The sequence below is a fragment of the Nannobrachium achirus genome (assembly GCF_963921795.1).
Source record: "Nannobrachium achirus genome assembly, chromosome: 8".
Taxonomy (NCBI): Eukaryota; Metazoa; Chordata; class Actinopteri; order Myctophiformes; family Myctophidae; genus Nannobrachium; species Nannobrachium achirus.
Window position 1 is genome coordinate 4,388,193 of NC_137817.1, and position 17,010 is coordinate 4,405,202.

At 41.5% G+C, this 17,010-nt stretch overlaps 1 protein-coding gene across 1 annotated transcript in view; it reads right to left on the reverse strand.

Moving 5' to 3' along the window:
* The window catches only part of cbl (Cbl proto-oncogene, E3 ubiquitin protein ligase), a 102,466-nt gene that overhangs the window by 34,915 nt on the left and 50,541 nt on the right, over nt 1-17,010 (reverse strand). Inside the window, exons 3-4 of the mRNA XM_080731617.1 lie at nt 9,836-9,982; nt 290-446 (exon numbers count right to left, since the gene is read on the reverse strand). Coding sequence (XP_080587743.1) covers nt 290-446; nt 9,836-9,982 — 304 coding nt within the window. The remainder of the gene's footprint in view (nt 1-289; nt 447-9,835; nt 9,983-17,010) is intronic.

Sequence of the window (17,010 nt, forward strand, 5' to 3'; positions counted from 1 at the left end):
TGGGGGCCCCCCACACCCTGACGAGCACTAAGAGTTGAGGAATTTTTGACGTTTCTATTGTGAAAATAGCAGATTCTATTGTGAAAATAGCAGATCAATTCCAAAACTTTTCCAGTACTGGAAAAATATTTTTTCTAATTTAAAAATATTTCCAGGAATTTCATGACCGTGGGAACCCTGATTCTAAAACTCGTCCCGTGAAACAGCACGTGTGGAGCGGCGTTGTGCGCAAGCGCGTCGGTGTACCTGGAAGAGTCTGGTGAAGATGTGTGCAAGCGCGTCGGTGTACCTGGAAGAGTCTGGTGAAGATGTCGAACTCGAACACGGAGATGTAGTCGTTACAGGTGAGGTCGATGGTGGACTTGAGGGCCATGGCCTCCAGACCGGAGCTGATGGGGTGGAACTCATGGAGGGACTGGCGGAACACCTTCCATGGAACGATGGTCCTGGGACAGACAGCACAGCCACGGGACAACATTCATGGGATTATTAAGCTGGTTGCACACTGCTGCGTTTATCGGGCTGAATATCGGAGTGAATTTCGGAGCGCGCAAATAAAAAATCAACCTCACGTTGTCAGTCACGTTTGTACACTGCTGCCCGTTTCGTGCACCACTCGGTCCCTTGCTCTCTCTATCTCTCTCTCTCTCTCCTTGCCCTGAAAAACGCATTTCGCAACGGAAAACGCAGCAGTGCGCAAAAACCTTTACACGACGGTGAATGGAATAATGTGAAATGCATGCCTGCTACAGCAGTGGTTCTCAACCTGGGGGTCCCCAAATGACTTTGGGGGGGGGGTCCCCAGATGATTAACCTAATGTGCAACATTGTTTTCTCACTCAACAGTAAACAAACAGAGTGTATACAGCAGGGGTTCCCAAACTTTTTTGTCTCAGGTCACCCTATGAATATTTTTTTTAATCCGAGGCACACCTACATTATAATTTTCACTCCCAGCACCTTATATTTATAGCATATCGTCGTTGTCAGGTGGAAACCTTTTATGTCCAAAACCGTTCGTTTTGTATTTATAATCTATAAAATGTACAAAACTAGTGAAAACAGCCGATCTACAAGCTCACAACGCCTCGCGATTTGTGCTTCTAGATCGGCTGTTTTCACTAGTTTTGTGTGACAGTCTTGTACAGTATAATGAAGGAGCAGGGCTTTGCTTTACCAAAAGACGTACACATTTGAAACTTGGAGATATGAGGTTTCTGCCCGACAGTGACGATATTTTAGTGATTATGTTGCGAGGAAAATGTTGAGAAAATAGCCATTTTGGTTAGAACTGATTGAAAATAACTTTGTACTTCAAGTTTAAAATTATACTAAATATTTTTTCAAGTGTCGGAATAAATTCCAAATACTATCAAATGATCTCGCGGCACCCCTGGACTGCTGTCGCCCACTTTGAAAACCCCTGGTATAGAGTGTATAAAAATGACAAATTAAACATTGGCCAAATTGTCAAAGGCACAAATTGTGATAAATAGCCGATCTACAGTACATGATCACAACGCCTCGCAATTTTCACAATAGAACTGTGTTATACAAAATGTAATGCCTCAACTCTTAGTGCTCGTCAGGGTGTGTGTGTGTGTGTGTGTGTGTGTGTGTGTGTGTGGGGGGGGGGGGGTCCCCTTAAAATATGATTATTTTGGGGGTCGTGGTCTGAAAAGGTTGAGAACCACTCTGCTACAGTATCTTAGTATGCACTATGCACACTTAGGGATAGGGCTCAGCGATAATGACTTCAAAATTAATATCACGATTATTTCAAACTCGATTATATCTTTTTTCTTTTTTTTACCAATTATGACAGTGTTTTTATGTCCTGGGAATGTAAACGAGCATTTAAGGGGTAATTACTTGTTTGTAATTTTATCGTCTAATCAGGCTTTCATGAACACCCTGAACAGATTTTAATTTGCTTGATTCAATATTTAGATATTTGATGGTACCAGGCCCTCCAGGCCCAGGGCCTCTCCTCACACACACCCATTGTAACTTCAAACTTCATTTTAACCATGATAGATTCATTAAAAACACCCATTATTTTTTTGAGGTGACTCATATATTACCCTCCTAATACGTGAGCAGGCTGTGTTTTTTCGATAACTTTTTTCATTTATGTTTTAATAATTATGTTTTGTATTTCATTTTTTCCATTTTCCCAAATCATTTAAAAAAAATAAAAGTTATCGAAAAAACACAGCCTGCTCACGTATTAAGAGGGTATTATGAGTTACCAGAAAAATAATGGGTGTTTTTAACGAATCTATCATGGTTAAAATGGAGTTTGAAGTTACAATGGGTGTGTGTCTGTGGAGAAAAGCCCGAAAGGTGTTTCCCAGTTGAAAGTGGAATATCCCTTTAACTCATTGAATGCCATTTCAAGATGGCCCCCAAGTACCAGACTGCCACTATCCTAGATTTCTAGTGCACGGATCAATTTTTAGTGCACGGATCGTGCACGCCCATGCACCATATATGCATCATATGTGTCACTGGGTGAAAAGAGAGATTATCTGACATATACTGGTAGAGTATATGACAGTTTATTTACAGATATACTGGGCATATACCGACATTATTGGGTATATACCTTTTTAGGGATATTCTGGCATATTCCTCTGTATTCAGTGATAATCAGTGATATACTGCCCCCAGCTAGACAAAGGCACACCAGGGGGTCTGGTTCATTCCTTTGACCTACAAATTGACTATTTGTTTAAAGAAAGGGGAGGAGGGCAAACAGCCCCCCTCCCAAAAAGACAAATTTTAGTTTGCCTTGTATAAAGGGCTTAATTTGCCTTAACTCACATTTTCAAGTAATTACAATGTTGTAAAAAGTAGAAACTTGCAATCTCATGTACTATAATGACATTCAATGATGACTAATTAGAAACAGTTGTATGATACAATACGTCTTTATTTTTGAACATCATAAGAGATACAGTATAGTATTGTACAGTATTGTATAGTACAGGAATGGCATGCAAATTGACTGGAACCTCATTTGGTCTAAGTCAGGGGTCTTCAACGTTCTTCGCGCCTATAAATGCCTTCGAAGCGTCCCTGTTGCGTTATTTAACCACTTGAACCGTCAATACTTAAATTTGACCTTATACTCTGTACTTAGTTTGTTCTTTTTCTCCTCTACAACACACCTCTTTGCTGAAAATAGCCGATCTACAAGCTCACAATGTGTTGCATCATGACGCATTGTGAGCTTGTAGATCGGCTATTTAAGTCTACTGTACATAAAACAGAAGCTGTTTCTGATCTGGGTTCAGACAACACCATGACCAACACCAAGTACAGTAGCTCAGACCAGGCAGTTCCTTTATTCTGTCTTAACCAATCACATTCCTTATCAGTGTGAAAATGTGACCAATCAGGTTTCTTGCTTCAACCTTTTGAATTCAAACTGCCTTGCAGTCTGGCTCTCGGGCAGACAGTAGTAGCCTAACTGCTTGCTGAAGAAGACAGAGAGGAGAAGTGTTACCTAAATTAATGGATCATTTTCAAACTGTTTGGTAAGTTGCAACAAATATAATTCTATGTAAGTAGTCTATTATATGTTAGAGACAGGTAATAGTAGAGACATGTAACCATTTCTCAAAGCATAGCAGCTAACTAAAAAAGGGGTTTGTTTTGTTTAAGGGGGACAAACATTGTTGATTAGATTAGATTAAATTAGGTTGTATTGCTTGTTGTTCTCAACATCATATTGTCTGTATTTATCTAGTGACCATTTCTTTCAAACCGTGGACTGGCCTTTTTAACAACTTTTATGGGTTTTAACCACTTAAACATTGCATTGCATGTGGGTCAATTTTTTATTGTGTCTCTGCACCAAGTTAAGAAGAAAGTTAAGAACTTATTGGTGAATGAGGCCCATTGAGAGTAAGTTAAAAGGAACTGTTTGTAAGACCTTTGTGTTCCTGTAATAATTCTAATTTAACAAATTGTTTAACTCACTTAAGCTCTTTTAGACAGTTAGCAGATAGTGACCGTCCCCTTTGTCACTGTAAATGTAAATGGCCACTGCTAGGTGGGGGTGGGGTGACTTTACTGGGCCAGTCAACTAACATTGTTCTCATTAACAGTGTCTGTCTGTTCTCCATATGACCTGTATGTGTCCACCAAATGCGAGGAGGCCTTTATGCTTAACTAACTTTGTGAATCATTCTCTTTGTTAAAGGAATCTGTAAGACGTTTGCACAACTCGGAAAACAACAAACACAAACTATCCCCACAAGAAAGGTAACAATTTTTTCTATGTTGTTCTTTGCTGTATCACATATTGTAGTAAAAAAGACACATTAGCTAGGTACATAGGATATTTGAATTGGGTGATAACACCTTTGAACTTTAAATAGATTGTGTTTGTAGATAAACAACGAAATAAATCCTAATTGCATTTTCCTTGTATTTTAAGCTGCCTGCAGGACCCATTTTGAGTCTTTGAAAAGGAGCCATCGACTGGACCAGCCAGAAAATGCTCTCCGCAAAAAGAAATTGACTATGTCAATGAATCACCGACAGAGAAAGACCAGGGTAAGTTTGGAACTGTTTGTTTTTTGCTGTTGTTATTATGTTTTACATGTTGTATCAATGTAATAATGGTAATTAAATACATACAATTAATTGCTATTCTATGTTTTACAGTTGCTGACCACCAGGATTGCATATCTGGAGACAGATGAAGAAAGAGCTGTGTGGTCGCATGCATGCTGGGAGCTGATGTCAGACGAGGAGGATGCTGAAGTTGACTGGCGCGCGGTGTGGATCGTCTCACCTCCTCCGGAAAGAGATGCTCAACTCTCCGCTCTCTGCAACGTGCTCCAGGAGAGGAAAAAGAGTGACCCGCGATGGCTTCATCAACACCACCGCATGCACCGAGACGCACTGGGAGAGCACCGCCCATTCATGGCTCTCTTAAACAGTACCATGACTTAAATGGTTATGTTGTCCAGTTTGGACGGAGAGGAAATGGGGAGCGATATCAGCCAGCGATACACTGCACAGAACTGCTCATTTGTGTAATTATTGTCCCCTTTGTGGGAGCAGAACTGTTGTCAGTTCCCTTAGTCAGCGGCTGTCTCTCCCTTTTTTTTACAATTTGTTGTTTCTTCTACAAATGTTTTCTGAATGCTGCATACTGTGAAGTTGAATATTAATCTGTTGCACATAGAACACACTGTGAAGATGTTTACAAAAGTTAAGTACAGTAGCCTACAGTACAGTAGCAACTACTGGAAAAAATATGCTGTTGGCGTATAGAATATGTCAAACTGTTTGCACATATACATCTGAGGATGCTCTTTTCTTTTCCTGTTGCTCTTTTGCCTTTTGCACTCCTTTATTTTTTACGTCTTACTACTATTTACACCTTTTTAGATTATTATTATTTTTAGATGTGGTTTGCTGTTATTATTTTGTTTTTTGATATACATGCGTTTTCATGTCAAGGATCCCCACAATTGTAATTGAAAACTGACACCATGTATGCACCATTTAAATATTTTGTAACGTTATGCTTTTCTGTTGTGTTTCTCTCAATAAAAACAATTTACCTGACTGATGCCTATTCGTTCATAAATTAATTCTATGTGACACAGTGCAACACATTTTGAGCTTGTAGATCTGCTATTTTGCTATTTATTTTTAATTGGAATACTGAATAATGATTAACTAGAATATCACTTTGAGCTTATAGATCTGCTATTTTGCTATTTTTTTTTTTTAAATTGGAATACTGAATAATGATTAACTAGAATATAAATATACAATAATCCCCCCCCCCCCCATTAACCCCCCCCCCAATGTGGAAGGGGGGTCCACGAATACCCCCCCCCCCATTAACCCCCCCCCCAATGTGGAGAGGTCACAGATCACAGCCAATCACAGCTGGCTCAGTGCACATGCTCAGTGAAAATGCAGGTACAGGGAGGGGGAAAAAATCCCTCCCACCAGTGAGAAATCCTGGGACTAGAGAGGTGTGATTTCTGACAGCAGCCACAGCAGGGGTTCAAGTAGTGGTACAAAACGGCTATATACCGAACTGAATACTCCTGAATATCTGGCTGATTACCTCTGATTATGCCGGTTTATTTACTGAATATACTGTCATAGAATGTAGTATACTGGCCCGATAATCTATCTTTTCACCCAGTGTGTAGTACTTTTTAACAGCTTTCAAACAAAAAAATCCGCTTGGAAATCCGTTCAGGCATTCATGAGATAGAAGCCTTCAAAGTCAGACAAAACAAACACTGCCACCTTCCAAATTTCTAGTGCACGGATCAATTTTTAGTGCACGGATCGTGCACGCCCATGCCTAGATCATGCACCATATGTGTAGTACTTTTTAACAGCTTTCAAACAAAAAAGTCCGCTTGGAAATCCGTTCAGGCATTCATGAGATACAAGCCTTCAAAGTCAGACAAAACAGCCATTTTTGACATTTTGAAAGATGTGTTTGTTATGGGGCTAAACATGCAATTGCGCAATTGCGATCATGCCTAATACATTTGAGGCATTTTTAGAATTTTTTTTATAAAAAAAAATTTTGAAAAAAAAAAAAAATTTTTTTTTTTTTTTTTTTTTTCAAAATGGCTTCCAACTCGGGAAACTCGGGCTGTGGCAGCCTGGGAGTACTGTAATAACTCGTGAAACTCGTGCCTTGGCAGTCAATGAGTTAACACAACTTCCTCCAGTAAACGTACACTTTAGACGCTTTCAGTAGCACTTCTTGTCAAAGACAAATTCTTGTTCAACCAACAATGATCTGTTAATTCTGTGTTCTATTCCCGCTTGGCAGTAGCGTTTGTTCAGCTACTGCTTGTTCAGACCAAAGACGACGTCGCCGTTTTAACTCATTGAATGCCCTTTTCAAGATGGCCGCCAAGTACCAGGATGCCACGTTCCTAAATTTCTAGTGCACGGATCAATTTTTAGTGCACGGATCGTGCACGCCCATGCCTAGATCATGCACCATATGTGTAGTACTTTTTAACAGCTTTCAAACAAAAAAATCCGCTTGGAAATCCGTTCAGGCATTCATGAGATACAAGCCTTCAAAGTCAGACAAAACAGCCATTTTTGACATTTTGAAAGATGTGTTTGTTATGGGGCTAAACATGCAATTTCGCAATTGCGATCATGCCTAATACATTTGAGGCATTTTTAGATTTTTTTTTATAAAAAAAAGTTTTGAAACTCGGGCTGTGGCAGCCTGGGACTACTGTAATAACTCGGGAAACTCGGGCCTTGGCAGTCAATGAGTTAAGCTCCAAATGTATACTTTGTTGTATGGTGGTGTCGTGCGCCCAAAATAGCCGATCTACAAGCTCACAAAATGCGCCGCGGATGTGAGCTAGAAGATCTGCTATTTTTGGCACTCGAAACGGTCATACGTCAGATCATAAATGAAGCATTAGAACGTTGTGGAAAATGGAATCGCAGTGGTCTGAGTTACCCATAATACACTGTGATGCCAACTTGGGAAAGACAGTACATCTCTGTTGTCGGGCAGAAACCGCTTATCTCCATATAGTCGGGGGCCCCAGGGATATTTTGGTTCCGATTCTCGCAAATTCGCCAAATTTGGCACAGATGTTGTCCATAACATACTTAATCATTTTAACTCATTCTGTTCCAGATGCCAAAATGCCTCCAAGGTAGCTGTGCCGAGATTTTGTATGTTTTTCTTTACTATGCAATGAAAAAAAAAGATTTTATTTTTATAATTTTTTCCCCACAGAAACAGACACAGTTGTTGTGATTCAGTGGCAAAAAGAATTTTGTCAATCGGACAAATGGTTCCAGAGATAGAGCTGTCCATCCACTAGAATGGACACACATTTTCACACATTTTCTCAATCAGCTAAACGAGGGAGCGAACACACAAACAGAGAAAAGCATCTCTCTGATCTCAGGTCATTTTGACATCTTTAAAAAAAAAAAAAAAAAAAAATGAAAAACATTTTTTTCTATGTAAAAAACACAAAAACCGTCATAAGCCGTCATTGGCACACAGGGCTATTGGAAAAAAAACGTCAAAACCGTCATGTGGCACAGAATGAGTTTTAAGATGGGTGCCAAGATGGGCACCCCATGGTACTGCCATATTGCGCAATGCAATTGCTGTCCCATTACATTACAGGGAAAAAAAGCAAAAAAAGAATCATATAAAGTGATTCATATATAGTATATATGAGTATATCATATATACTATATATAAGTATATCATATAACTGGTCAAACTAGGGTTTTTTCATGATTCTGAATCCATTGCAAGCATCTGTTTTGCACAAAAAAACATTCCTTGGGCTAAAAAACTGCCCTACAAGACTATGGTTTAGTGATGAAAAGTGATGAGTCATCACTTTTCACACTTTTGTGGTGGCCGTTTTAGCCCAATGAATGTTTTTTTATGCAAAACGGATGTTTGTAATGGATTCAGAATCATGAAAACCCCCTAGTTTGACCAGTTATATGCTACTTAAAGCAGATTCTTGTTTTGCTTTTTTTCCCTGTAATGTAAACTTAATGGGACACCAATTGGATTGCACAATATGGCAGTACCATGGGGTGCCCATCTTGGCACCCATCTTAAAATGATTAAGTATGTTATGGACAACATCTGTGCCAAATTTGGCGAATTTGCGAGAATCTGAACCAAACGGTCCTTGTATTGCCCTGGGGCCCCCGACTAATATTCTAGCTTTGAGTTTTTTTTTACATTAACGCCCAACTTGATCTTACTATAGTGTCACACAAGAGCTAGCCTCGGAAACCCAGACCTCTTTAGGCGATCGGAAGAAAAAGAAGCCTGGGTGATCGCGTTATGAACACTGTTGTAGGAAGTGTAGATTTCCCTAACCAATCAGAGTGCAGAGACAAATGTGTTGACGTCATGACGCAGCAGCGTTCTCTGCGCTGAGCAGAGGAGCAGAGGGGGGAGGAGAACACATGCTATTGGCTGGAGACTTGCGGAGAGACTCACCGCGCCCGCCCATCTGCCTACACTAAACTGTCCGCGTTAGGTTAAAGTGCACAAGAGCATCAAAAGTAGCAGATCTACAAGCTCGATACATGGCACAAAGCAACACACTTTTGGTATGCAGATCTGCACATTTTTGATACATTTGAATCCTGAAAAAGAATGTTTTGGAGATAATGAGCTTTCTTTCCACTCGACAGAGACAACATATCAGTTTTGGAATCTTTTAACCCATTTAGGCCTAGAATTATTGAATGCTTTAACTAGTGAAAAATAGCAGATATACAAGCTCACAGCGCTGCACGGAGTGCCGCGCTGTGAGCTAGATCTGCTATTTTTGAAAAAAGTTGTGAAAATGTGTGCAAATCTTATGTGAATATATGTATTTTTAAAGCGAACGTTCGTAACTCAAATTTTGCTTCTGGGTGGTCCCTGGGAACTAAATATTTTGAGATGGGTGGTCCGTGGCCAAATACATATCATTTTGGGGAAAAGGTTTGAAAACCACTGACATAGTAGTCTCTCCAGAACAGACTAACTGAGCTCCAGTTAAAGTGAAAAGGACCTTTTCTTTGACGATGGCTGGCCAGATTGCTGACTCAGAAACATAGGTTTTTCAAAAAACCTTAGAAGGTTTCAAAAGACACTCATAGAATCGGGTAAAAATTCAAATTGTCATGATTAAAGCATGAAATAATAGTACGCAATAATGTGTACCCGTTCTGAATGGGTTTTAATATCCAACAAAAACTACAAATAAACGTCTAAACCTATTCTACCGGCGTTAGATTAAACTAAGTGATGTGAAACAGGACTCACTTGTCCCCGAAGGCTCTTCTCCAGAATTCGGCTGCGTCCGCCTTGGTGATGCGGAAGTTGTCGCCCTGGAACAGACCGTTGGGGAAGATGGCCTTGAGCTCAGCCAGCATGTGGCTGAAGATCAGAGACAGCTTGGTCAGGTTCCTCCTGCAGGACGAAGAGAAGAGAAGAGAGAGATGCAGAGATCTGTTAGATCAGGGCTCTTCAACGTTTTCAGGCCAAGGACCCCTTAGCTGAGTGAGAGAGAGAGAGATGAAGCAGGGACCCCCAGATTCCATACAGTTTCATTGTTTGACAGCACAATCATCAGTGTACTTTGGATTCATGTCAACTTTTGTTATCAGATATGTAACCACTTGAACCGTCAATACTTAATAAACTTGACCTTTCACTATTGTACTTAGTCTGCTCTTTTTCCCCTCTACACCAAACCTCTTTGCCGAAAATAGCCGATCTACAAGCTCACAACGCCTCGCGGAAGACACTTATCCCTCCCTCTCTCTCTCTCTCCCTCATGAAGACACTTATCCCTCCCTCTCTCTCTCTCTCCCTCATGAAGACACTTATTCTCTCTCTCTCTTCCCCCGTCTCTCTCTCCCTCCCTCCTTCCCTCCCTCCCTCCCTCCCTCCCCTAATCATCCCTCCTAGCGTTCATTTCCACATGTAGGCCAGTCTTGAGGCTCTACTGCGCTCTCTCCCACCCACTTGGACATGTCAAGCAGGCTGGGTCTTAAATCACCAGAGCTTAAGATTAAGATGAGTCTGGCACATCTGCAAGCTTCCAACCTGCCATATCGCGACCTCAGTGTTTTGGTTCACAGTTTGGGTTTGGTTCAGGCAAGCAACAGCGTTGGGACTTACGGGGAGAGGGTTTTCTCCGGGGACACATGCAGGCACAGTCCGGCAGAAAGACGTTTGTGCAAAGTAGTGTTGCAAAAATGTCATTACAAAACCCCAAATGCTGCAATTCACAAGTGCGTCTGGAACCTTGGATGGCGAACTGTACAGTTCACCATCACCATTAAACTGAGAACCACTACGATCCTATTGTGTAGTAGAGAGTAGGCTTCTCTCTCCAGGCATTGACACTAAGGCTTGCCCACCTGCCCCCGGCAGGTAAATAAAACTTTCGGGCAGGTAAAGTTTGCTTTCAGGTTGCCGGACCGGGAAAGTGCTAGTTTGAAAGGGGAAGCAACAGTCTATAAACACAGCACAACTACAAGATATCTGTCTAAACACCTGAACGTGGCCAGAGCGCTTCTTGTCTGTGGAATGTAAAGTAAAAGCAACGTTTACCTATTATGTGCTGTTTTCACTGGTACACTTAAAAATATAAAATAGGTGTGAAGCCATAGTCATATTCAATCATAACTACCGGTATGTAGGATAAAAATAAATTAGGATAAAAATTGAAGTATGATATTTTTAAAGTGTTAAATTGAACGATAATTCAAAAATTTTTAATGGACGATTTACTTTTCGGGCAAGTGGGCATGACCTTTGGGCAAGTAGAAAATGACCTGTACTTGCCCGCGGGCAAGTGCCTCTGAGACCTTAGTGTCAACCCCTGCTCTCTCTCTCTCTCTCTCTGTCTCTCTCTCTCCATCTAAGCTATCATCCCAACATGCACCGTCAAGGTGCAGTAATCCTTTTATTTTATACATCCTCAGTTCAGTGACTGCCCCCCACCCACCCCTCTAGTGGGGGATAGCTGTGGGTGCAGCCTCTCTCTCTCTCCCTCCCTCTCTCTCTCCCTCTCTCTCTCTGCACAACTGTGTCTGTGTCTCTTCCTTTGCAGCGGCTGAGGGCTGTACTGGCTAATAGTACAATGCCAGCTCTGTTTTTGTGTGTGTGTGTGTGTGTGTGTGTGTGTGTGTGTGTGTGTGCGCGCGTGTGTGCGTGCACTCTGGACAGTGGCCATGGTGCTGGACTGGCCTCTCCCCTACAACTGCTACTGCTGTTTCAGCTGCTTGGCCCATTGGGCAGACTGACACAGCTCAGTGGGAACAGAGTTATTCTGCTTTCTGTCCCACAATGACTGAATCATCTGAGGCCTGTAATAACCACTGTTCTGTCCTGTAATAACCACTGTTCTGTTCTGTTCTGTAATAACCACTGTTCTGTTCTGTAATAACCACTGTTCTGTTCTGTAATAACCACTGTTCTGTCCTGTAATAACCACTGTTCTGTTCTGTTCTGTAATAACCACTGTTCTGTTCTGTAATAACCACTGTTCTGTCCTGTAATAACCACTGTTCTGTTCTGTAATAACCACTGTTCTGTTCTGTAATAACCACTGTTCTGTTCTGTAATAACCACTGTTCTGTCCTGTAATAACCACTGTTCTGTTCTGTAATAACCACTGTTCTGTTCTGTAATAACCACTGTTCTGTCCTGTAATAACCACTGTTCTGTTCTGTAATAACCACTGTTCTGTTCTGTAATAACCACTGTTCTGTCCTGTAATAACCACTGTTCTGTTCTGTAATAACCACTGTTCTGTTCTGTAATAACCACTGTTCTGTTCTGTAATAACCACTGTTCTGTTCTGTAATAACCACTGTTCTGTTCTGTAATAACCACTGTTCTGTTCTGTAATAACCACTGTTCTGTTCTGTAATAACCACTGTTCTGTTCTGTAATAACCACTGTTCTGTCCTGTAATAACCACTGTTCTGTTCTGTAATAACCACTGTTCTGTTCTGTAATAACCACTGTTCTGTTCTGTAATAACCACTGTTCTGTTCTGTAATAACCACTGTTCTGTTCTGTAATAACCACTGTTCTGTTCTGTAATAACCACTGTTCTGTTCTGTAATAACCACTGTTCTGTTCTGTAATAACCACTGTTCTGTTCTGTAATAACCACTGTACTGGGGCTGCAGCACTTATCTGAACCAGTGGTTATTAGGGGTGTAACGATATAGTAACTGCAACGAAATATAAACCCCTCCCCCTATGAAGAATAATAACGAAATAAGTATATCGAAATGAAAAGAGCTAAAATCGAATCGTATCGTTTTATTTTGTTATCGTATTGATTCGGATTGATTGTATCGATAGTACCTACTTGTTCATTGTATTTAGCATTTTTAAGAAGAAAAACTGAAAAGGAGGGGTTTAATTACTTTTCCTTTCCATATAGCTACACTGGTCAATCGATAAATGTGTGTAATCTCTGGGTTCATGTCAAGGTGCAGGTTTGTCAATATACAATGTCCATGTATTTGGCAGATAATCATAGTGTTTACTTTTTTATATCCATAATAATACATGTTTCCCTTTAAAACCTGCACTATCCACGCCTTTCACGCAGATTTAATTTCTTTGCTAAATAGTTACTATATTGATTTTAAATCATTGAATCAAATCGGTCTGTCTCGTTGACTCTTGTCTGGAGAGATTGGTCGCTCCCAACCCTCTTGGATCAGCAGCCAACCAGGGATGGGATGGATGATAAGTGATATAATCGTTTATCGTGATAAAAATATCGTGGAGATCCAATTTATCGTGATATCGTCCTCCGTCATGCACTGGGATCAATTCACCTTTTATTTGCAGAGCTGCATATCCGGTACCACTTAAACCATCAATAATTGGTAAAATGTACTAGTGATAGTCTTTTTTCACTCTCTATCAAATGTCTTTGCCAAAAACTAGCCGATCTACAAGCTCACAGTGCGTCGCGTTATTCCAACCAGTTCCTTTCCCCTCCATCAAGCGCCCCAGCTGGCCAGGGGGAGGCATTATAGAGACCAGGATTACTGCATGTTTTTGTGATGGTATGAAGCCTAGGAGACACGGGGAGAACATGCAAACTCCACACAGAAAGGCCCTATCGCCGACCCCACCTAGGGTGTGGGCACTGATGACGCTGAGGGAGGAACACGCCCCCAGCACCCACAGCGTCCCCCGGCGGGAATCGAACCCAGGACCTTCTAGCTGTGAGGCGAAGCGCTAATCACTGTGCCACCGTGCAGCAACTTTTAATGGATGACGTTTTCCTGGTTTGGAGGAAGGCCTGTGGGTCGAAACGTCAACCTTTAATAGTTACTGCATATAGTATGGGTCCAGAGTGTGGATCCCTTTCCTCCTCTGTTAAGTTTATTTCCAGGGATCAGCAACTCGCCATAACCTTTGGTGTGCATTACCTTTACTACTATGAAATGCAAGCTTGGCATTGATTATTTTACATTATTGATCCTCCATCCCATGTTAAATAGAGATAACTTTTCAGTAGTCGCATAAATTAGGTTGCAATAGTTAATTGGACTAATCAATGTAGTTGATAATATATATAAACAAATCTAACCAAGTTTGAAGTGAGCGGTGGTGCGCGTGTGTGTGTGTGTGTGTGTGTGTGTGTGTGTGTGTGTGGCAGTTCATTTCAGGGCTGTGCGTGTGTGACTCTTTCAGCGCCACTTGTCACCATCGGTATTGCAGCTCATGCCAAGGACAGACATGCATGCATGCACAGTGACATACATACATACATACATACATACATACATACATACATACATACATACATACATACATACGGACAAAGTCACTCATAGTAGACGGTGTGACCACTGCTCAAAAAAAACATTTTATACGGTATAAAAAGACACGGTTCCCGATTAATCAAAAACATAAACAGTTGCAGCGCTGCTATGTTCTCCATCCCACACTAGCCACTGGTAGCCATCATGGAGCATTCTCCCCCGCCCCCCCCTCCCTTCTACCATAGTTTGACCTTTGACCCTACATCTGGCTGCTCCCTTCCCGTTTCCTGCCGGCTGCGATAAAGTCGTGCTCTCTGTGTGAACGCACAGAGAGCCTACTGGCCTTGACCAGCCTACTGGTCAAGGCGCATACCACATAGGCACCGCACATAGGCATGGTTGCCGCGGCATTGCCGGTTCGATTCCCGATCTGGACAACCTTTGCTGCATGTCACTCCCCATCTCTCTCTCTCCCCATTGCCTGTCGGTCTAATGTGTACTATCAATAAAGGCAAAAAAGCCAAAAAAAAAAAAACGAATGAATGAAATAAAAGAAAGCTCTAAGAAAATAGTAAACGTGAGTAAATTGAGTTGAACGGTGTACACTGTACAGTATCATCTCAGCATATTATTACCGGTAAATCAAGTTGCAACGGATGTATTTGTTTTTGTCAAGGACTTGCACAGTCCACGCTTTTCAAGTTAACATAGTTCCAGTAAATTAGTAAACACGTGTTTAAGGAGGAGTGAAAATAGCCAAGTGCTTGTAGATCTGCTGTTTTCACTAGTTTGGTTCCTGGGAAAAACGTCTAATTTCTCTTTTGGTTCACAGGCTAAAAGGTTTGGGACCCACCGCACCGCACCGTGCTAAAGCACCACAACCACTGGTGGAAGAAGCACGGCTGTTCTTTTCTAGCAAGGTTACAATCAGGGACGTGCTGGCCATTGGGAAAAGCAGGACAACTCCCGAACAGCCGGTTCATTACCGTCCGGTCCAGGTCGGCCATTAGGAAAAAAATTATGAATGTTCCGTTTTGGGGGCTGGGCGGCCAACAAAGTAAATCGTCACTGTCGGGCAGAAACCTTGTATCTCCAAGTTTAAAATGTATACATTTTTTCGCAAAGCAAAGCCCTGCTTCATCATACAAGGCCGTTGCACAAAAGTAGTGAAAACAGCAGATCTATAGATCGTCTGTTTTCACTAGTTTAAATCATTTTTAAAATGATAAATACAAAATAAACGGTTTTGGACATACAAGGTTTCCACCCGACAACGACGAAATATAACTAATGTAATTGGCCCACTGGCTTGTCACTTGTCATGATCTGAAATGGCAAATCTTTGAGCAGCAGCAGCGCTATAGAGAGAGATCTCTCTCTATAGCGCAATGAGGGCCTCTCCAACTCTTTTTCCTGGGCTGAATCAGGGGCCCAGCAAGGCCAGCATGTCCCTGAGAAGCACCCCCATTCTTTTCTAGCAAGGTTACAATAATAAAAGTCCTGAATCACAATTTGACTACTTGAGTAAAAGTACACAAGTATTGGCATCACATTTTCAGCAAAAGTAACTTGTGACGAAAAGTATAACTTGTTCAAATAGTGGAGTAAAAAAAGCACAGTATTTGACCCCAAGACGTGATAGAGTGTACAGGTATAAAGTGTTGAAAAAATAAGTAAAGTAAATGTACTTAGTTACTTTCCACCACTGGGTACAAGGATTCACTGCGGGCCCCCCATGAATGTACTTCGTAGGGGGAGGGGTTTTAACCCATTTAGACTGGGAACACGTCATTACGCGTCATTTTGTGCTTTAACTATTGAAAAATAGCAGATATACAAGCTCGTAGATCTGCTATTTTTGAAAAAACGTGAAAATTCAAATTCAAATCTGAATATTTCAAATCCTTTGAAGGTTTTTTGAAAAACCTATGTTATTATGTCAGTGGTGCTCAAACCTTTTCATGTGAAGGGCCCCCAAAATGATAAGTATTTGGCCACGGACCCCCATCTCAAAATATTTAGTTCCAGGGACCCCCCAGAAGCAAAATATGAGTTACAAATGTTTGCTTAAAAAATACATAATATTCAGATTTGCACACATTTTCTCAACTTTTCAAAAATAGCAGATCTCTGTGAGCTTGTATCAGCAGTTATTGGAGAGCGAGAGTCTGCCTGCCTGCCTGCCTGCCTGCCTGCCTGCCTGCCTGCCTGCCTGCCTGCCTGTCTGTCTGTCTGTCTGTCTGTCTGTCTGCCTGTCTGTCTGTCTGTCTGCCTGTCTGTCTGTCTGTCTGGATGGGCTGAGTAGAGGACTAGAAGTCATGTTGTCATCATTGTCTGTGGTGTCTCATTACTGTTCAGTGCTTATGCTGCCGATTGTCACCGACATGTTGGAGACTTTATGAAGAGCCATTAACAACACCAGTCTTAGCTTCCCAATTCTGGGGCCGGCATTCAGCAACAATTTGCGGCTCTGGCGACTATTTTAGAAGAGGAAGTTTGGTGTAGAGGGAAATGCTGGCAGACCTAGTATATAGAGCCCTAGGGGACCCCGGTGAGCTTATGGGGTTTCCGTTTATCTTATATGTTATAAATACTAATTACTAACACACAGGGGTGACCCAAGAATCAAATGTTAGGGCGCATGTGTCGGCCGGACCATTTGCTGCATCAACATTGTTTTTATCCATG